This window comes from Sphaerodactylus townsendi, linkage group LG05 (assembly GCF_021028975.2).
Source record: "Sphaerodactylus townsendi isolate TG3544 linkage group LG05, MPM_Stown_v2.3, whole genome shotgun sequence".
NCBI lineage: Eukaryota > Metazoa > Chordata > Lepidosauria > Squamata > Sphaerodactylidae > Sphaerodactylus > Sphaerodactylus townsendi.
This window is the reverse complement of record NC_059429.1, coordinates 87,738,735-87,761,150: the sequence shown is the minus strand read 5'-3', so window position 1 is coordinate 87,761,150 and position 22,416 is coordinate 87,738,735. Positions and strand designations below refer to the sequence as shown.

Below are 22,416 nucleotides of genomic sequence, written 5' to 3'. Positions count from 1 at the left end.
GCCCTGCGACTCCAGAGTTGTCGCGCAGGACAGCAGGGGTGTCTCCTGGCCTGTGTGACACGCCGGAGGGGGAACATTTAATTAATGTTTAATTAAAGAAAATAACTCCTGACTCTTCTTTACCCTTCTATTTTCCTGTGTTCTAATGGTTGTACTTTGTTGTAATGCTATATGTACATCAATATGGTTGCAGTTAACATACTCTGTTGCCTATTACAGCAGCATTCTATGTTATAGAATCTGTTATTCACTATATTTTTAAGTGTATTTTTCACCATCTTCTAGAAACTAGTAGTGTGATGCTCGAATTCCACGTGGTCAAGCGTGAAGGTTCCAGACGAGACGCCGAGATACCTCCGAGTGGAGATCGCCAGCAGCTGGAGACGGAGGTCCGTGGTTCTAGCGAAGTCTCCCCCCCGCCTGCCGGGTTCCTGGCACCTTTTATTGTTATTCCTCATCGGGGCGTAGGAGGGAGGACCGGGGAGTTCAGCGGGAGAAGCGGGGAGAGTCGAGGAGATCACCGGCGTGGATGCATGATCTCATCTGGCTACGCGGCGAGAGGAGCGTAGTTGCGTCTGGAGCTTCCAATCCTCACCTGGGGGGCAAGACCATTGTCCCTGCGCGCCGGTGATTGAGCCAGGAAGTCTGGCGACCCGTGACTCATGGGGGGGATGAGTAGAGGTGCGGTCGCTACCAGCAAGGCGTCAGAGGTCCGCTAATATGCGTCCCAACGTTTCTACCACGGTGCTGCTTAATCAGCAGTGTATCACTACATCTCCCTCCTTTTTACATTTTGTGAAAAAAGGGGGGACCAAAATGCTAAGGAGGCTTACTTAAAGGGACGCTTTGTCTCCTCCGGCCATTCGGTCAAGCTGACCAAGCTGCTTGTGTAACATTAGAACTTGGCTGCGGGGTAAGGGAAATTCGAGGGGCTTCTTACACACGCTACAGGCAATAATAGACACTTACTGAACTAAACAAGATCCGATAACGAGGCACAATAATTAAACCTCAATGCAGAGCTGTACAATAGCACTCAACCATCCTCCCCGCAGCCAGCGCTCCAGAGGGCTGACCACCAATGGGGCAAAACATCATACCTGGGGATTAGATACAACTTTGCAGCTCACGCATGCTTTCATATGAACTCAATTGAGAATTATCAGAAAGATTAAAACAACACATATTATGTACATTCTCACAACCTTGGTGATGTAATAACCAACAAGTAATCAATAGCTGCCACGGGACACCAGGGTCGCCAGACGAAGTTCCTGCTGCTCCTCGGAGGCCAGGGCATCCCAGAGCCGTGGAGGTAGAAGTTGATGGACTTCGAAGGGCAATGGTGCGCCAGCCGGCCACGATAGTTCTTAGCATTGTAAGATATGAACCGGGACTCCCACTAGGAAGCTATGGTAGGGAGACTAACTCCGGAGAGGGCGACGGCGCTACGCTCCGGCTGCGAGGGGCCCAGCGCAGAGCTGCGCGGGAAGGCGGCAACTGGCTCCTGTGAGGTGGAGCCTGGGGGTAGGACGATGGTGAAGGCTAATTGAGGCAACAAAGAGTTCCGCAGAGAGAGTCGGGCGAATATAATTGAAGCGCTTCTCTCCTCAAGAAGTCCAGAACCAGCCCCGTGAGCTATGATGTTTTCGGTAAACATAGGGGAATACCGTCCCTCCGTGTGTGTGTGCAGTTCCAACCGCCGAGCCGATGAATGGGCCCGCTGGCCTGTTCCCGGCGCTATTGGCGCCGTGACGCTGGCTAGGTGTTAGATTCGCGGGTTAGCGACCACAGTCTTGGTGACAAGGGGAGCGCCAGCCGGGAGGGTTTGGACGACAGGTCCCCAGTCGGCACCATAGAGTACCTGATGGATGAGGCATTCATGAAGGCTTTAGCCAGAACTCCGGCTTAGGAAGTCTCCGGCGCTTTGCAGGCCGACGGGAGCAGGTATATAAGCTTAGCAGTTCCCACTCCTAGGTACTTCGGCCTGCGCAGAAGGATGAGACGCTGGCAGCCGCAGCAAACTGCTCCCAGATGCTGGTCTGGGTGGAAGCTCGTCAGGGGTGGCCGACGCTTCCATCGGCAGGAGGCAGCAGAAACGCAGGCAAAGGACGGTGGCCGAAGTCATGTGTGATGATCGCAAAGAGAGCCGCTCAGAGGTTCTCGGTGTCTCAGTGGTCTTGCTACGCAGCAGCTCTAGGGTTTGGCTGGTGGTCGCCTTGACGCCTCCCCAGGTCATTCGGTCTTTGGGCATTTTCATGCACGGGCGCTCCTGTTGAGATCGCTAAGCGGATCCTCTAGAGAGATGTGTGTTTCCATCTCCGGATGGGGTTGGTTTCTCCTGGCCATTCCATGGGCTGGCCTGTCATGGCTTAATCGAGTCCACAGGACCTGTAGGAAGAGGGATCGTTCACACCCCTTTTCCCAGGTTACGGGCCGGTCCGCCAGGCTCAGTTCCCAGAGCGGGATATGGGAGATCGATCGAAGCTTAGTGTTTAGAATTTAATATAAGAAGGCGTTATTTGTTTTGCAGCCTGTGAAGGCTGCTTTTAATGCAATCCTCCTGGGGGGGCCTTCTACCCCTTTTTAGTTGTTTGACAGGGAGGGCAGGAGGTAGGCGACCCTGGTGGGAATTGGCTTCAGAGCGTCATCAGGGAAAAGGCCAAGGCCAGGGTCCGAAACCGAGGGGAGGGAACAGGCGGGTCCTGGGGATTGTGGGTATGCATGCTTAATTAGCAACAGCGGGCTTTTGGAAGCATCTTTCTGGGGGGATGGGGTATCCGAACGAAGCGATCAGGCAATTAGAGGCGCAATTCCTTATCAAAAGGAAAAGAGGGGTTCTTTTTTGCAAGGGAGTTGCACTTTTACCGTGACCTGGTGGCTAATGGTGGTGCTGGATGGTGCTAAAAAATTTTGATCGAATTATCTTGGGGATTGCCGCCCCACGAGACCGGGCCTTAAGGGCTGCCGCCGAAAGCTGGGCCCGTAAGCTGAGTTCATACAGCTGCTCCTATTGGCAAACACCACCCACCCAAATCATGAGTGGATCTGTGTTTGCAGCAACTCCCTATTGGGCCTGTCCTGGCAGTACTGCGTACCAGGACGGGCCCAGATTTTAATCCAGGAGGGCTAGTCAGTTAATTGGCCCTCCCGCCTCTACTGGCCGAAAAAAACAGGAAGGAGAGGAGGAGGGGAGAGGGAAACAGTTTTCTACGGAAATTAGTGGGAGGTAATTTCGAAGGCAGACGATTGGGGATAAATGATTCTGCACGCCTTTTACCCATCCCAGACCAGAGTCGCTTAACCTGACTCATGAGGTCTTCCCCAGAGATTGGCCATGGGATGTCTAAAAACGATGGGCGTGGACTGTGAGCCGCCGCCGAGTCCTGGGCTGTTGACCGTGAGCCGGCGGATGCCCGCTCCTCGCCGGGTTTGCCCCCCCCCCACCCCAGATGCGCGGGTAGCCTCGTCGCCACTGGTCGCCACTCGCTCTGATGACAATAACATCAGCCGTGTCCACCAGGCCCCTTTGAACTTACATCCTTTCTATGGCGAAGCCCAGGTATGGGTGTGGAGCTCCCGAGCATGCCCCACCGCTGCGACGGTGGTGTAGGCTGGCGCCCATGTTGGCTGCTAGCTCAGAGGCCTTATTGGGTCGGGCAGCGGCAGCTTATGTATAAGAGAATCAGCTGAGCGCAGCTGGCTCCGCAGCAACTCCTGTGGGGATGTTTGTCCAGACCTGGAGATGGATGGGTCCTTGGAAAGGAGTCGACACTGGACGTATGAATGTCCCTGTTCAGCGGCAGAGGCTCTTGGCAGCACCAGCCCAATAGTCCCGTAGATGGGCTCGGCTATACTGGGTTGGGGCGACAAGAACCTCGGGGAACTTAGCGATGGGCTGGGTGCATGCGAGCCAGATGCCACTTAGAAGGTAGGTTTTGGCAGGGGCCTGCGCTTGGGGTCTGCTCTAGTACTTCCTCCTTGGTCCTGGTTGGGGAGACTCGGCGAGCTTCCCGACGGGCAGTCAAGCTTCCAGTGGAAGCCTTTCTCGCAACGCGGCACCGGGTCTAGGTGGCCTCTCCTCCTGGGGTGACCCTCCTCCAGGGGTTGTAGGCCCCCCCCACCGGCTGCCTACACTCCCTTCGAAGTGCCCGGTCTGCCGCAGTTAAAGCAGTCATCCTGAGGCTGCCTCCTCGCCGGTGGAGTAAAGGCGCGGTGAGGCCAGCTTGGTGGGGCGAGGATCCGGCGTCCCGGCAAGCCCTAAGCATGTCGGCCAGGCTCAGGATTTTGCCCAGGCCCGCGTGATTGCCCCTGCACTGCGGGAGGCGCTCTTGCTGCTTTACGAGGAGCCTGCTTTGGCCCTCCTCGCCATCTACCTGCCTCGAGCGCCTCCTGGAGCCTGTTCACAAACTCGCATAGGGCTTTGGGGTTTTTTGCCGGATGGAGGAGAAACTCTGGGTTGGCTGGGTCGGCTGCTGGGGACCTTGACAAATGCCTTATAGCGACCAGAGGCTTAACCGTGAAGGGTGGCCTCAGGCAGGCATTGCACCTGATCTGGGTTACGAAAGCATCGAAGCCGCAGTTGCGCGGCGTGGTACCAGAGGTGGCTGCTCTGTTGAAGCACTGCTGGCTGAACTCGCTTCCCAGACCACACCAGCGGGCTCAGAGCATGCAGCGGTGGTCTTCCAGTCGCCTGGAACCATTAGGGTGGTTCCTTGCGATAGCCTCCAGCATGCCTCAATGCAGGGGCTAGTGACTCCTACGCCCCGCGACGCTTATGGAGCTCAGTGAGGATGCTATAGCTGGCGGGGCTGCACTGACAACCCGGCCGGTATCGACGCCTACCCTCCCTCGTAGTATCTGTGAAGTGGACGGGCACAATGCAAGAATTCGGCATCGCTCTCCGCCAGGGCTTCTTCTGCAGATCGGCTACCGCCTGGCGAGTTTGAAACCCGCCATTACGGGCGCTGACGGAGGTGCAGTGGCTTCGAAAATGAAGGCGGAGCAGGGAGGGGCGCTGGCCGGAGAGTTTGAATTCAAAGTGAAGGAGCCAGGGGCAGAAGGAGGACAGGCCCACCGAAGCGGATAGAGAAAATTCGGGTTGAAATTGAAGGTGAAAAGATCGAAGGAGGGCTGCCTACAGCAAGGGAGCCATAGGTTCAGGCTGATGGCTTTTACAAAACATTGTCTCCACGCCAGTAAGAAGTTTACCGGCGCTATCAAGGCTCTGCAGCGAAGAGCGCGATGTTTTCCAGTCCTTAAGATTCACCGTCCCCCCCCCCGGCACCATGGACACTCGAGCTTCAATCTTCAACCACTGGCGCAGCTCCCTTCTTTACGGGACTCCTGCCGCGATTTCAACGCCAGTTCATTAACCGCAGCCGTCGCGCCCTGCTTTTGCAAGCTCCCCATACTCACCGTGTTCCGCCGACGCAGAGAGTGTCCTAGGACGCTGCGTTCTGGATGCCGATCCAGAGGACAGGCGCATACCGAAACGTGGTCCCTGGATGCTCGACCCAGCCGACTTCGCACGCTGCCCTTCCTTGCGCCACGTGAGCAGGGTGGAGGTTCGAGATTCGGTTTCCCGCACCAGCTTGTAGTCAATCTAATGGTCAAGCGTAAGAACGAGACGAGACGCGGAGATAACATCTGAGTGGAGATCGCCAGCAGCGGGGAGACCCGGAGGTCCGTGTTCATGAAGTCTCCCGGTCTGCCGGTTCCTGGCACCCTTTAATGTTAGGCTCCTATCGGGGCGTGTAGGAGGGAGGACCGGGGGGAGTTCGAGAGAGAGAAGCTGGAGGAGTCGAGGAGATCATCATGTGATGCATGATCTCATCTGGCTACGTCGCGGAGAGGAAGCGTAAGCGTCTGGAGCCTAATCCTCACCTGGGGGCAAGACCATTGTCCCTGGCATAGCCCAGTGATTGAGCCAGGCAGTTCATGACCCGTGACTCATGGGGGGATGAGGAGTGGGGGTGCGGTGGCTGCATTCAAGCCAACAAGGCCGTAGGTCCGCTTAAGGCGTCCCCAACGTTTCTACCACGGTGCTGCTGGAGTCAGCATCATCTCCTCCTTTTTTATTTTAGAAAGGGGGGACCCGAAATGTAAAGAGGCGATTTAAAGGAATGTCTCCTCGCCATCTGAATTAAACAATGGCTTCTTGTGTAACAGTAGAACTTGGCTGCAGGGTAGGAAATTGAGGGAGCTTCTTACACGTTACAGACAATGGTAAAGACCGCGCCATTTAGAGCAGAAACAAGATCCGATAGCAGGAGCTGGGTAAACCAATGCAGGCTGTACAATAGCACTCAACCATCCTCCCGGCTAGCTCAGAGGGCTGACCACCAATGGGAGCAAAACATCATACTTCAGATTAGATACAACTTCACAGCTCACATTACTTTTCCTTGTATAGATCAATTGAGAATTATCAGAAAAGATTAAAAAACAACACATGTATAGCACATTCTCACAACCTTGGTGATGTAATAACAACAAGTAATCAGCTGGCGACACGATTGTCTAGGGTGCGGCTTGGCGAAGTTCCTGCTGCTTTCGGAGGCCAGGGCATCCAGGCGGTGGAGGTAGAGAGTTGATGGACCATAGGAGGCACAGGCCAGGTCTTAGCATTGTAAAGGCGAGTCGGGGGACTCCCACTGGGGGAAGTTGCAGGGGAGGCGAACTCCGCTTGGAGAGAGGCGACCTTGTCGCTCGACAGGAGGGTCGAGGCAGAAGCGGTCTTGGTGGCTGTGGCAGCGTCCAGACTCGGAGGTGGAGCCTGGGAGTGGGGGCGATAGTGTGAAGCTGACTAAGGAGCAACAAAGTTCGGCAGAGAGTGGTGAGGAATATAATTAGCGTTCTCTCCCATGAGTCCAGAACCAGCCTAGGGAGACGGGATGTTTTGAACATGGGGGGAATGTCCCTCCGTGTGTGTGCAGTTCCAACTGGCCGAGCCGATGAATGGAGCCGAATTCGGTTCCCAGCAGCTGCGCCCGGTGGCCTTGAGCGCGGAGTGTTAGATGCAGTGGTTAGCGACAGTCTTGGTGACAAGGGAGGCGCCAGCCGGGAGGGTTTGGGCGACAGATTTGGTCAGTAGCTCATAGAGTACCCTGACTGGATGAGGCATTCCTTGAAGGGGCAGCAGACTCCCAGCTAGGAAGTCTCCGGAAACTGCAGGCAGAACAGGCAGGAGCTTAGCAGGCTCCCGACTCCTAGGTACTGGCCCAGGCAGAAGGGATGAGGCGTTGGCAGCGGCAGCAAACTGCTCCCAGATGTTGGTCTGGTGGCTTCGTCAGGGGTGGCGATCGCCATGCGGCGGGAGGCAGCAGAGCAAGGCAGGGCGGTGGCCGCCGAGGTTGGCGGTGATACATAAAGAGGCTCCAGAGGTTCTCGGGTGTCTGGGGTGGTCTTGCTGGCAGCTCTAGAGCTTAGCTGGTGGTCATGTAGCGTCTCCCAGGTCATTGGTCTTTGGGCATTGGCGGCAGTTCCTGTTGAGATGGCTGGTGGGATACTCCTAGAGATGTGTTCCATCTCCGGGATGGGGTTGGTTTCCTCACAAGAAGCCATTCCATGGGTTGGCCCTGTCATGGCCAGTCCCGAGGAGTCCACCACAGGGACCTGTAGGAAGAGGGACTGAAACACACCCCTTTTCCCAGGTTGCAGGGGGGGGGGCAGGTCCCGCCAAACTCAGTTCTAAATGGATGGCGGAGGTCGGGATCGAGTTTAGTGTTTAGAATTTAATATAAGAAGGAAAGGCTTGTTTGCAGCCTGTGAAGGTTGCTGGCTGAAATCCCCTCCTGGGGACACGCCTACTCCTCTTTCTTTGGTTGTTTGACAGGGGAGGGGCAGGGAGAATTGGCCGACCCTGGTGGGAGTGGCTAGGCGTCATCAGAGTGCGTCAAGGCTGAGGGGTCCGAGCCTCGAGGGAGGAACAAGTGAGGTCCTAGAGTTGTGGGTATGCATGCTTAATTAGCAACACAAAGGGGGTTTTTGGAAGCATCTTTCTGGGGGGATGGGTGTATCCGGAGATAGGCGATCCAGGCAATTGGAAATGTCCCTGCACACACAAGAAGGGAAAGGGGGGGTTCTTTGCAAAGGGAGTTGCACTTACAGTGACCTTGGTGGCTAATGCAGGAAGCTGGATGGTGCTAAGAATTGCAGTCAGATTATCTTGGGGGATTGCCGTCCGCCCGGGGCCGCTCCCTTAAGAGGCCGGCCAGCCTACAAAGTGAGTTCAGCCACAGCTGCCCTGCCTTTGTGACACCACTGCAAATCATGAGTGGATCTGTGTTTACAGCAGCCTTAAGTTGGGGCCTGTCCTGGCAGTACTGCGGTGCAGGGCGGGCCCAATTCTAATCAAGGGAGGGCTAGTAGTCAGCCAATGGCCCTCCCGCGCCTCTATAGTCGAAAAACAGAAGGAGAGAGGGAGGGAGGGAGGGGAAGCAGTTTCTTCTGAAGTGGGAGGTAATTTGGAGTACAGTGGGATAAATGATCTGTGTGACTTTACCATCCCAGACCAAGTCGTTTAACCCTGACTCCTTAGAGGTCTCTTCCCAGAGATTGACATGGATGTCTAAAAGCGATGCGGTAGGACCTATCGACTACCCTTCCGAGTCCTGGGCCTGTTGACCCGTGTGACCGGATCTCCGATCATGATTTTGTCTCCACCCCCAGATGTGCGGGCAAGCCTCCCCGATTCGGCCACTGGTGAGACCCACTTTCGGCTGCTCTGATGACAGTAACATCAGCGCCCGGTGTCCACCAGAGCCCTTGAACTTACATCCTTCTATGGCGAGCTCAGGTATGAGGCTGGGAGCTCGATAAACGTCTCCACCGCTCTTGACGGTGGTGTAGGCGCCTGCGCCATGTTGGCTACTGGGGCACCATTAGCCTTTATTGGGTCGGCGGAGCAGCATAGAGACAGAAGAATCAACTGGCCTTAGCCCCGGCTCGACAGGTAACTCTGTAGGATGTTTGTCCAGACCTGGAGATGGATGGGTCCCTTAGTGCGTGGAATTCGATCACTCAGGGGCGATAGACAGTCCCCTGTTCAGCCAGAGGAGCCTGGCAGCACCAGCCCAATAGTCCCGGTAGGGATGGGACTGCGTCATACTGGGTTGGGCTGACCACAAGAACCTGCGTGGGGAACTTAAAGGGAGATGGGCTGGGTGCATGCGGCTGAGATGCCACGAGAGGGGTGGTTTGGCAGGGGCCTTGGCGTTTAGGTCTGCTCTAGTACTCTCCTCCTTGGTCCTGGGCTGGGGAGGCGCCCGAGTGAGAGTTTCCCGGCAGACAGTGGTTTTTCTCCAGTGGAAACCTTTGCAACAGCGTGGGCACCCGGGTCTTAGGTGGCCCTTCTCCCTCCTGAGGGACCCTCCTCCCTTCGAAGGGTTGTAGAGCCCCCCCAGACTGCTACACTCCCGCCGGAAGTGCCAGGTCTCACCCGCAGTTAAAGCAGTCATCCTGAGGCTGCCTCCCGCCCGGTGGAGAGTGCTGCGAGAGGCCAACAGTGAAGCCGGAGGATCGATGTCCCTGGCAAACCTTAAGCATGGGAAGCCCAGTTCAGGATTTTGCCCAGGCCGTGATGCCCTCGCGGCACTCCATTAGGCGTTGTTCTCTTTGCGAAGCGCCAGAGGCTTCGTTTTGAGCCTCCCTAGCTATCTACCTGCCTCTTGGCGCTTCCACGGGCCTGTTCTGACTTCGGCATAGGGCTCTTGGGGTTTTACTTGGATGGGAGGAAACTCTGGAGTTGGCTGGCAGCGTTAGGGACCTTGACAAATACCTTATAGAAGCCTCAGAGGCGACCGTAAGGAGTGGCCTCAGAGCCGTTAATCTGATACGTTGGGTTGGCGAAAGCATGAAGCCGTAAAGCTGTCTTGGTGTAGGCGCCGCCAGAGTGGCTACTCTGTTGAAGCACTGCTGGCCAGACTTCGCTTTCCCAGACCACAAATTGTCTGAGAGCTCAGGGAGCATCACGAAGGTGGTCTTCCAGTCGTCTGGAACCATTGGGTGGTTCCTTGCGATAGCCTCAACATGCCTCTCTCCACGTGAGGCTAGTGACTCCGTCCCGCATGCAGCTTTCTGCGAACTCAGTAGGAATGTTATAGCAAAGAGTGATTGCCTACCGACAACCCGTTGAATGGCGCCACCCTCCCCATTATCTGTGAAATTAGATGAGGGCACAATGCAAGAATCTCGGCATAGGTCTTCCGTCAGGGTTTCTTTCTTCTGCAGATCGTGGCTAATACGGCTCTAGAAGTTTTGAAACCAGCGCCATTCATTGGCTAGCCCGGAGGAGTGCAGTGGCCAGAAAATGAAGAGCCAGGGAGGCTGAGCTTGAGACCGGAGTGGAGTGAAGGAGGCGAGGGGCAGAAGGAGGACAGGCGTCCAATTTGGCGGATAAGAAAATTCGGGGTTGAAATTGAAGGTGAAAGATGTGAAAGGAGGCATTACCTACAGCAAGGGAGCCATAGGTCTGCAGGCTGATGTGACAAAGCAATTGTCTCACGTCAGTAGCAGCGACATGGCGCACAAGGCTCTGTCTTGAAGAGTCGCCCGATGTTTTCCCAGTCCTTAAGATTCCAATGTCCCCCCTCTCTGGGTACCATGGACACTGAGCTTCAATCTCCTCTCCAACCAATTTCGCCAGCTCCCCTTCTCTTCACAGGGACCCTGCAGCTAAACGCTTTCCAGTTAGATCAGCGATGCTTGTCACCAAGCCCTGCTGCAACTCCCATACTCTGGTGTTCCATTCCGGACGAGAGAGTGTCCCTAGGGCGTGTGTCTGGAATCATGAGTCCAGAGGGACAAGCTGATGATACCAGCAGTGGTCCCTGGATGCGCCGATCCAGCCGGACTTGGTATCAGCAGCCCTTCCCAAGCCAGTGAGTAGCAGGGTGGAGGTTCGAGGATTCCCGGGTTTGACACCAGCTTGCTTGAGTCGACCCGCGTGGTCAAGCGTAGAGCGAGGCGAGGCAGGAGATAACATCTGGTGGAGATAAGCCAGCAGCCCGGAGCCGAGGAGGTCGATGTTCATGATCTCCCGTCCTGCCGGTTCCCTGGCACCTTTTGTATTATTCTATGAGAGGCGTGTAGGAGGGAGGGACCGGGGGGGGGAGTTCGGAGGCCCGGAGAATTAGGAGATCATCATGTGATGCATGATCTCATCTAGCCCTTCTGTTGTCTTGGAGGAAGGGCGTAATAGCGTCTGAGCTATCCCTCACCCTGGGGCAAGACCATTGTCCCTACGCCCGGTCTGAGGTGAGCCAAACAGTTCCTTGACCCGTGACTCATGGGGGGGGATGAGAGGTAAGAGTGCAGTGCGACCAGCAAAGCCATTAGGTCGTTAGTCTAACGTTCTACAGTGCTACTGCAGGTCAGCAATTGCATCACTACAAGTAGCTCTTTTGTAGGACTACCTTGTGATGTCCCTTTTCTTTGAATAGTGTCCATCTCGCACTAGGATTTTCAATTCCATGTTGACAGCTGTTGCTGTCCCAATTTTGAAACTATTTTCTGTGTTATTTAGCACTATAGAAAATTTTGACATCCTGTTGAATAGGAAATGATAGGGTTTAATTTTAAATATTTCTTCCAATTGGTCATGTAAATCTTATAAAATTCAAACTTCCCTTTTTAATAAGTTTGGGTTTTGACTCCAGCATTTTTAAAGACCTTGATTAAAGGTTGGTGTGAATAAAAAACACTTTGGCCTGGCTCTTACAAGAAAGCAACTTAATGGCTAGATGAGTTTCAAGGGGAAGGGCATTCCACAGGGAAGGTGGCACGACTGAAAAAGTTATTTTGTGGTTGCCATCCAACTCACCTCTGAAGGCAGTGGCACAGAGGGCAGGGTTTGCAAGGCAGATCTTACTTGTCAGTTACTGAAGTAATGGTGACTATAGATAAGTACCTCTCCACCTACACTGGCAATCTAACCCTCTGCTGTTATAAGGAAAATATGTTCAGTCGACCTGATCTGGATAGGCCAGGCTAGCCTGATCTTGTCAGATCACAGAAGCTAAGCATGGTCAACTCCAGCAAGTATTCAGATGTGTGACCTCCAAGAAATACCAGGGTTGTGACACAGAGATAGGCAGTGACAAACCACCTTAAACATCTCTTGCCTTGAAAACCCCATCAGGGCTTGCCATACATCAGTTGAGACAGGAAGAAAAAAGTTAGGAATTCAAAAGAAGTTAGCATAGGTTAAACAATTTCCAAATATGTGAAATTGAAAGCAGGGCACAAAACGTTTGAAAAAGCATAGTTAAATGAGACTTTGGGATATCCTGAAGAAATACTCACTATAGTCATTGCCATTGTGATATTACTGTAAAATCTACTGTGTCATCTGTCACTTGGGCTTTCAGTTGACTCAGTTTTGCAGGTTAGTCCAAATACTTGGCATAGACGTTTGCATATACAATTAATCACTTTCTAGGGGCCCTTCCACACGGACCAATAATCGCAGGCTAACCATGGTATAAAACCCGTGTTGGTGGGGGAACATTGCATGGATCCTGCTCCTAACGTGAGCCGAACCTGTGCTCCCCCCACCTCCCTGGGTCTTTCAAGGGTTGCACTATCTGCGATTCTTTTGTTTCAACGTGGATTGCAGCCAAGCAAATGCCTGCCCCAGCAACCACATTACTTGGCTGTGCTTCCCTTTTTCCTTTCAGCCCCTGCCTCTTCTGCATAGCTACAGAGGGGCACAGGGATGGTAGCATGGCTGTGGAGGTCCGTCTGCAGGAAGATGAGGTAGCTGGTGTCTCTTTTGATTTTCCTCCCCACTTTGACCAAGCCTTAATCTTGCCCAGCTACAAACCCAAAAATCAAAAGAGACCAGTTGGGTAGAATGAATGATGGAGTGGGAGTCATTTTGCAAAGAATTCTGGAGATGCTGATTATTCTCAGCTGTTTGCTGAGGGATCTAGGCAAACAGTGTGGGAGGGGAGCTTCCTACAAACTCTGGCTTCCTATTCAATGTTTGTTGAAGTAGCCATTCCTCTGTCTGTGTGTGTGTGTGTTGAGCAGGGGTAGAGCTGAAGTGAAGCTGGTGGAAATGAGTCATCAGGAAAAGAAATACAGTTGCTAAATATAGGTTAGAGTAGACCCTCCTGCCAGGTTCACAGGCATTTGAGAAGATGGAAAGGAGTTTTGACTGGCTAGCAATCTTATCTTTAAATGTAAATGCCGAGAAAGCAGCATTCAGAATGTGGGAAGAGGCCCATCAGAGAGAGCTTCTGTTCCAGTAGAGAGTGCAGTAGGGACGGTGGCTCTGGGAGAGTCATAGTCCTTAGTAGAGCCCTTAGTAGCTGGTGCCTGCAGTGCTGCTCGTGAGAGATGCATAGCTTCCTGACCACCCAGTAAAACCTCTCTTCTGAAAACGTAGTGCTTCTGTTGACGAAATACTTTGTGTGTGTGCTTGCACATGAATGCACTCACACATTGCTTGTGGAGTACGGAGAAAAACAACTCCTGCTGTAGGTCAACAGCTGCAGCCATAAAGTGAGTGAGGAAGCCAGTGGCTGCCTTGGCTCCTTTCCTCCTCTCCTCTTCTTTTTCTATCTATCTCCTGCCTTCAAACAAGAGGGATCAACAAGAAAGGTCATATCAGCAGGGTGGGTGATTAATTTGTTCAGGGGACTGTCACTGAGGTGCAGCATTGTGTGGTGTAGTAAAGAGTGGTCAACTCTAACCTAGGGAACATGAACAACGGACTCTAATCTGGAGAATGGGGTTTGACTCGTCACTCCTCCACATGAAGTCTGCTGGGTGACCTTGGACGAGTCATGGTTCTCTCAGAGCTCACTCAGCCCCACCCATTTCTCAAGATGTCTGTTGTGGGGAGGGGAGGGGAAGCGAAGGAGTTTGTAAGCCACCTTGAGACTCCTTAAAGGTAGAGAAATTGGGGCGGGGTATAAAAACCAATTCTTCTTCATTATCTGCCATGCTGATTAATAAGTTCATATGGTGAAGGGGATGGGTTCAGAAGCAGGAGCAGCAGCTGGCATGTACCAACTAATTGTTTACCATTGATTACCAAATTACTCTGTAATTTGAAGTATGGATTTTACCCTCCAGGTCTGTCTGTCAACCCCACCCTCGCTGCACAATAGTGCTTGTGTCCAGCCCAATTAAATTGCAGAGTGACCAGTGTGTGTGAAACCATAAATTGGCCATAGATACTGATGGTTCATAAAATGTAAAGGCTGAGTAAATCTGCCATAATGTCTAGATCTGTGGCTAATGTGACCACTGTGCTTTTGTCTTCCAGGTTTTCATCCTTCTCTACATTGCTGACTGGATGGTCCACTGGATGTGGGGCAGAGGCCTGGATCCGGACAACTTTTCAATTCCTTACTTGACAGCGCTGGGTGACTTGCTTGGGACAGGTTTTTTGGCCCTCAGCTTCCATATCCTCTGGCTCATTGGAGACCGGGACACAGATGTGGGAGATTAGAAGCACCCTTCCTTGACTTCCCCCCCACTCCCTAGCTCTTCTCCTTCAGTGACATTCTCCCATCTCCACCCCTCACCCTTCCAGGCCTTGCTGCCACCCTTTGTCTCTCTTTGGGACTTCAACTTTGATACTGGATTCTCATTATTTTCAATGGGAATTTTATGTGGTTTATATTTCAAGCCAAGTTTGTACAGGACAAATAGTTTTAAGAAGGGCAAAACAAAAAAGTGTAAAGACAATCACCAAGTGCAATTTCATAATTAATGTCTAAACTAGTAGAATATAGTAGAAAATGGATCAACAATTCAGATTTTAAAGAAACCCCACTTCCCTCATTTTGCACCCACATGAGACACTAGAAGTAAACAGTCACTTTTTTTGTCGATGTTCTTTTAAATGTTTGAGATGCAATTCAGGTTTATTTTGTTATTAAGCTGGGGCAAGAGTTCTTCACCTTACAGCAGTGTTCTGAAAACTGATTAAGCGGTTTGTGGTTATTACATACTTACTGCATTTCAACTGTCGCTTGTTTGCACTAATATTCTCTCATTTGGCCATAAGCCCCAATCTTCATGGCTGTGAAATCTGGCTATTTGCTGTCGGTGGATAGCAGAACTGGAGTTTGCTGTAGTGTATTATATCATTCCCCTTGTTGATGAATAAGAACTTGAATGGAGATTGAGTTAACCTGCAATATGTCTCCCTACTACCAGCCATTCCAAATCTGCTAATAAGACCATGAAAGCTCAGCTCTAGAATACTTATTTATCCAATATCCAACTCTTCAAAACTGGTCATTGTTCATGACAATCATAGATTTTCTAATCAAACAGCAGCCTCCTGAGAAGGCTGAGGTCATGTCATTTTCCATGGTATCATGCCATTACTCAGTGGAAAACATTAAACATAAGCAGATTGGGTACAGTTTACCTCCAACTGCCCATTTCAATTTTTAAAGGTTAGATTTTCACTAGTTTACACAGCAAATTATGTATCCCAGATGCTTACTCATCTGCTGCTTTTTTGAACTGTAGCCTCCTTGGCTGCATTGTATATGGTCCACATGATGTGCATAGCCATGAGCTAATTGGATTGGAATACTGTTGGTATCTTGGATGCCTGGTAGTCAGAGAAGTCTAAATTTCTGGTGCTGTACCATGCTTGTACTGAACTGAAGATTCTTTGCATGTACTAACATATAGGGAACTTGGTACAAGATTACTGCGTCTGTATAAAACTCCATACATTAGATCTTTGGCTTCGCTCTAATCTATCATTACTTCCAGTATATCATAGGGCAGTTGTTTTGTAGCAAAAGCCTTCATACACATTCATGGTTGAAAGCTCTTCACTCGTGAGGTAAGGATTTGTATACATTAGGTCAATGTTATGGGTTTCTACCTACAGTGCCCTGCGAAATATACACATCCCCTTTTCTGAGAAATCACTTCGTAAATACTAACATTTACTGGCCATGTTTCTTGCCTTTGCACTATGCCATCTTTCTTTCTTTTTTACGTTAACATGTTATAGTACATCTGAGAGACATTTGGATCTCATATAGTGTTTGATCTATTTTATGTCTGTATAAGTACATTTGACTTATTGGGTATCTGGCCAAAAACTGACACAATACTTGTGGGATGCTTTATTGGGGAAATGTCATCTTCAGTTGGTCTGAATAGTGGGAACCTTTATCAAACACTGCAGGTTTTGGGTTCACTGTGGTGTTCAGCAAGTAGCCTACCACTGGGGCAATCATAAACTGGAGAATGGGTCACACAGATCTAATTTCATCGGCAAGAATGTCTTTGGAGGGGGGGCACCTTTTTTGTAGAATGCTGATCTGTTGATTTCTGAGTCCTATCTCTGTGCTGTTGTGCACATGGAACAGTTTATGAGCAGTTCAGTATGCATTAGTATAAACCGCCAAAATAGCAGTAACTTGCATGAAATGTGTGAAAGGGGTTAGTTTTCCTTCACCAGAGTAATGAAGAGTTATTAAAAACAATATCCTTGTAGGGAGGAAATTTGTTGTACTGAATATTGTTTCATATTTAATGATGTAAATCTAAGGATGTTGGAATTTTAATTGGCTGTAAGTCATTCCTACCTTTTCTAAGGCTCACTACATTTCCTATCTGCACTGTTAGTGGCATATCACATGATTACTTATGTGATTCTTCCCCAAATAAAGTTGAGGGAGGAGGTGATTGTATTTGTATCCAGAGTTGTAGGTCTCTGTAAAAGCCAGGGTCCCAGATTTGATTGGGGGCTCTAAACAGGTCCTAGCACAATTTTATATTAATTGCATACTGCTTTCAGAATGCTGGCTGGCCCTACCTTGATCAGTAAGGACATGGTTGCCAATAGTAAGTACTTTGGTTCAGCCTCTGTACCAGATGCATCATAATAAGGATTTTCCATGTGTTATGGGTTCAGGAATTGAGCCTTTGGCAATATTCTTGATATTCCAAAGGCTTGATTAAAATGATAGCACTGAAAGGCAGTTGGCACCTAAACAACATGGCAGCAGCTCAGTTGGACAACTGTGACTAATTACTTCAGAGTATTCCTGTCAGTTCCGTAGGCCTTTTTAGACTGTGGTCTGTACATTCCAGTTTTTTCTTAATATGCCCCAAAAGGAAATTTGTGTGACTGCTGTGGAAACATGTTTATAGGATGATCCTTCCATTACAAGATGATACCAGTAATGTGGATGACAATGTCATTGTTGTCTTACTTCTGACACTAACTGCTGAAGTCTAACCACAAGAGTAGCCAAAGGTCTCCTTCAGCCACATGAACCTTGGAAGTATTTAGGTTTGCTCTAGGATGAATCTTTACAATATAACTTGAAACGTTTTGTCTGAATTCAGGCCTCCTGAACATCTAAAATGAGCTTTGTATGTCTCACCAGGTTGTGCTGGATTTATCTTAAATGTTTACCTTCCTGACATACAAGCTCATGGTATCTATATGGAACTTCATGCAAGTTTTCTGTTGCATTAGTTTTTTTCCTACTTATTGTATGTGTGACTGTGCATCTCATGAAAGTGTTTCCATCTCCTGGTATTATTCACAAGATTTAGCCCAAGGTTCTTAAGCTGAGTGTTTAGAGCTGCTTGGGTGATATCCCTAATTTTTTTTGTCTGCAGTATGGTGGGGGTGGGGTAAGGATGGGGTGTGTGAACTATTTCTGAGTAATTTTATTCTCACCAGTTGCACTCAAATGCATGTATATTTAGATTGGGCAGCAAATGAAAATGATTGGTTTACACTTCTATTAAGAGAATTCTTAATTATTTATAGTTACTATTACTGAACTGACAAATGCCAACAACTGATAAATTATATTTGGTAAAATAAAGAATACATTTATTTATAAGGTTTCTGGTTCTCTTTATTTTGTTTAAGAGTATTGACCTACAGGTGAAGATTTTGCTGATAAATTATAATTAGTATTCAAACTCTGCCCCCTTCCTTCTGCCACTGCCCAATACAAGGTTTTCCCATATTTCTTGTATGCCACAGTCTGATGATGCTAACTCCACTGTACTCCTCCAATCTTAGTCTGTGTGGAAAACTTTTTCCATAATAAGCCCTTGACTTTCTCAGTCAGTGTTGCCTATATCTCCTATTGCTTCCATAAGCTTCCCCGCTACAGTGGTTAGCCTCTTTTGAATAAAAGTTCCAAGTCTCTACAGTACTATGGCTGAAATTTGCCTTTTTCTTACCAGTGTGTCTCTCCCTCTCCATTCCCTGTATACTTAGATCCAGAGCTTACCTCTAGGCAAACTGGCTCACAGGGACCAAAACCTGAGGTTTGGCCCCAGCCGCCTGGCATTATGGGTGGCCACCCTCCCCACCATGACCAAACAATGATTTTTTTTGTACCAGCTCACAAAACACCTCCCATGCCCATCAAAACATACATGGCTCTCTCCCCACCAACACTTTTCCTAATTTCCTAATCACAACAACCCTATGAGGTAGGTTGTTAGCCTGAGAAACAACTCCAAGCCAGTGCAAGTGGGTATTAAGCATGTAAATCTCTCACAAATCACCCCAGAGAAAAACATTTTACTCAAAACAAAATGTCAGCATCATCTCTCACAAAACACTTCCAGTGGAATCCACCCCAAACAGCATTACTTTCAATGGTGTTTAAACTAGGGAGCTCAGATTCTTCTTTTAAATCCACCTTAAAGGGGAGAATCTGGGGTCCCCGGTTAAAACAAAATGGAAAGTGATGCTATTTGGGGGTGGATTCTCCCCCACCCTGAAACAGCATCACTTTTTGAGGGGTTAAAGAATTCAGATGGAACAAATAGCAGATTTGGCTGGAATCTACAGGCAAATTTGGGCACATTCGAACCAAAATGGTCCAATTATTTCCTGCCCAAATATGAACAAATCACGAATGCAAGGTATTTGGAGTTGGGGGGGGGGGGTATTTTTTTATGGTGGTTTTTTAAATGCAGGGAGCGCATTTTTTTAAAGCTAACCCAGCACCATCATGTCAGAGCATCATCCAGAGACTGCCCTGATGATTACCACCCAAGTTTGGCGATGTTTGGTTCAGGGGGGCAGCAAAGAGTTATGGACACCCAAAGGGGTGCCCCATCCTCCTTATTGTTTTCAATGGGAACTGACCTGAGATGGGGGCTACCCATTTGAGGGGACCATAACTTTGCTGCCCCTGAATAAACTTCACCAAACTTGGGTGGCATCATAAGACAATAGTTACCAGATGATACCCTGAACATTTGGTGTCACCTAGCTTTAAAAATACATCCCTTCCAGGCAATCTCCCAAGAAATGTGCCCAAGATTCTTTGTTTTGCAGTGACTTTGCATCCCATTGCTTAGCTAATGGGGGAATTTCTGAGGCAAGCTGCACATTTCCTTTGAAGATAGAGGCACCAGACTTTCAAGGTGGCTCCCCAAGAGGTCCTGAGGTAATAGCATCCAAGCTTGGTGAGCTTTGCTTCTGGAGTGGGGGGGGGGGGGGGCGCGAGGTTGAGAGAGTTCTGAGAGAGAACTCAGCCCACAGGCTTTCATGGTACAGGAGCGAGGGAAACAAAAAATAAGCCTTTTTTGAGGGCCCATAAAAATTGAATCACCAGAAACCAAAGGGTCTCCCAAACCTGGATGCTATTACCAGGAGGGATTCCTGGAGCCACACCTGAGAAAGTCTGGGTGCCTCTTGTCTTTAAAAAAACTGTGCAGCCTGCCTACACACTCAGAAATTCCCCATTGGCTACAATGGAGCAAAGTAACTGCAAAACAAAGAATCTTGGGCACATTTCTTGGGGTGCCTGGAAGGGGTGTATTTTTAAAGCCAGAGACACCAAATTTTCAGGGGTATCATCTGTTAACTACTCTTATGATACAGCCACCCAAGTTTGGTGAGAGTTACATTCTATGGGGACCAAAGTTTATGGTCCCTCAAATGGAGTAGCCCCCATCTCAGGTTAGCTCCCATTGAAAACAATGGGGATGGGGCACCCCCTTTGGGTGTCCATAACTTTGCTTCCTCTGAACCAAACATCACCAAATTTGGATGGTATCATCAAGACAGTCTCTGGATGGTACCCTGAAATTTTGGTGCCGCTAGCCTTAAAAATGCGCCCCCTGCAGGCTGGAACGTGAAAAAACACTTAAAAATTTAAAAACACACAAACGACCCTGAAATGTTGACGCCCCCCCACGTGACCAAATGGAGGGCGCCCGGGGACAAAGGGTACCCCCTGTCCCTAGGCAGGAACGCCACTGACTTAGATATGGGACAGAGCAGAGTTTTTGATTCTCTTGGACATATCAGTGGCTTATTGTACCATGCTGTCCTTTGAATATCTATCTGACCTGGGAGTTGAGGAGTACCATGCTTTAATAGTTTGTCTCCTATTGAGAAGGTAGATTCCAGAAAGTGGTGCTAGGAGCGTTGGTAGGGGACAAATGATAGTATGTAACAACTACACAAACTCAGTAGCCATCCCATCATCCTGGGATTTGGAATTATTCCATACACTGATGATGCCCTTATTTCTCCTTTTCATTGGAGTCTGATGGAACTGGGAAAGTCCTGTATAAATGTCTGAAGTTGGTGATAGGCTGAAGGAGGATTATTAAAAAAGGAATATAATTACGTGGAACACACGTAAACAACACAATGAGATAGAGAATAAATCTTATACAAAAAAGGGGAAAAAACTATAACCCAGGTACACAGAGAGTAATGCCATTATCAAGATAAAGTGTGTTGAAGAAATACAAACAATACAAATACCATTTCACATACAAAATTATAATGCCAGCAGTTAACGAACAATAACACAATTCTGTGCCCTACTACGATAGTAAATGCTGTAAATCAACAAAGCAGTCCAAAAGTATTTCCAAATATATTCTCAAAGATCTGTAGTTCTATTATCATGGAATCATCAGAGACTGTTTAGTTATCTGACATGAAGCACTGTCTGAATGAAGAGTAGACAAGTGGCCCAGTCTCCGCACAGGTTTTGCTGATCTCTATGCCATTTCAATACTTCTGTTAATAGTTTTTATTATTATTTTCTTACGTTAAATTCTTTACTGTGATCCCAAATCTACTGCTCTGAAGGCAAAAGTCTCTAAGGTTAAGCGAGATTGAGCTGGCATAATTAAACTACTATTGGTGTGGGCCTCGTTGAACCCCAGTACTTTTGCAGACTATGCTAGATGGCAAGGCACTCCCATTTGAACAAATTTCATAGATTGTAGTGTTTCTGAACCCATCTTTACAGATCTGAATTGTTTTCATATGTCAAAGCACCTGTTCATTCATTTCTATTATACCTGTTGGATGCATTCTTCTTCAAACAGAACTCGACTGCTGTTTTCTAGTTTTATAATTATCATACACTGTATGTGGGTCTGCCTTTCAAGACCTAGAAAATTCAGATGGTCCAAATTATCCTGTCTTTCCTTTCCAGAGTTGAAGGTTTTATATATATGTGTGTGTGTATGTGTGTATATATATATGTATGTATGTATGTGTGTGTGTGTATATATATATAAATAAATATATATATATACACACACATACATACATACATACATACATACACACATACATACATATATATATATACACATGTATATATGTATGTATGTATGTATATATACATACATACATACATACATACACATACATACATACATACACACACACACACACACACACACACACACATACATACATACATACATACATACATACATACATACATACATACATATATACACATACATACATACATACATACATATATATATACACATTGACAAGACATGATCAGTTAGAGCTTAAAGTCCCAGGCGAATGCAAGTCTAATTGGGTCTGTGGGAAGTGGTTTCCCACTGTCAGGGCCAATTTAGGAGCTACAAAGCCCAATTGGGAACATTTTTGGTAGAACCCCAGGTTCACAGCAAAGGCTTATAAGGCCACGCCAGCTGGGTGGCCTTGGGCTAGTCACAGCTTCTCGGAGCTCTCTCAGCCCTACCTACCTTACAGGGTGTTTGTTGTGAGGGGGGAAGGGCAAGGAGATTGTAAGCCCCTTTGAGTCTCCTGCAGGAGAGAAAGGGGGGATATAAATCCAAACTCTTCTTCTTCTTCTTCTCTTATAAATATAAATAAAGTCTATTATAGACTTTAAATCTCTGTGGTAGAATGGAAAGCAATCAAAACGTGTGCTTAAAAGTGCATGTGAGTTAATGGGCCAAACAGATCTACACCTACTTTAAGGACTGAGTGAATTTCATTTCTATATTGAGCATTCCTCCAAAAGCAGTTTTAATACATCTTAAATGTAACACTATGTTTATGAAATTTACAGGTGCAAAAATAGACTAGATATATAAAGGTTACTTGGGACTGGAACCAGCTGAACATTTTACATGCAGAAGTGG

At 48.7% G+C, this 22,416-nt stretch overlaps 1 protein-coding gene across 1 annotated transcript in view; it reads left to right on the top strand.

The window, feature by feature from the left end:
* Window positions 1–17,849, top strand: part of SLC41A1 (solute carrier family 41 member 1) — a 40,809-nt gene extending 22,960 nt beyond the window's left edge. Inside the window, exon 11 of the mRNA XM_048497747.1 lies at window positions 14,279–17,849. Coding sequence (XP_048353704.1) covers window positions 14,279–14,464 — 186 coding nt within the window. The 3' untranslated portion in view covers window positions 14,465–17,849. The remainder of the gene's footprint in view (window positions 1–14,278) is intronic.
* The last annotated feature ends 4,567 nt before the right edge of the window (window positions 17,850–22,416 follow it).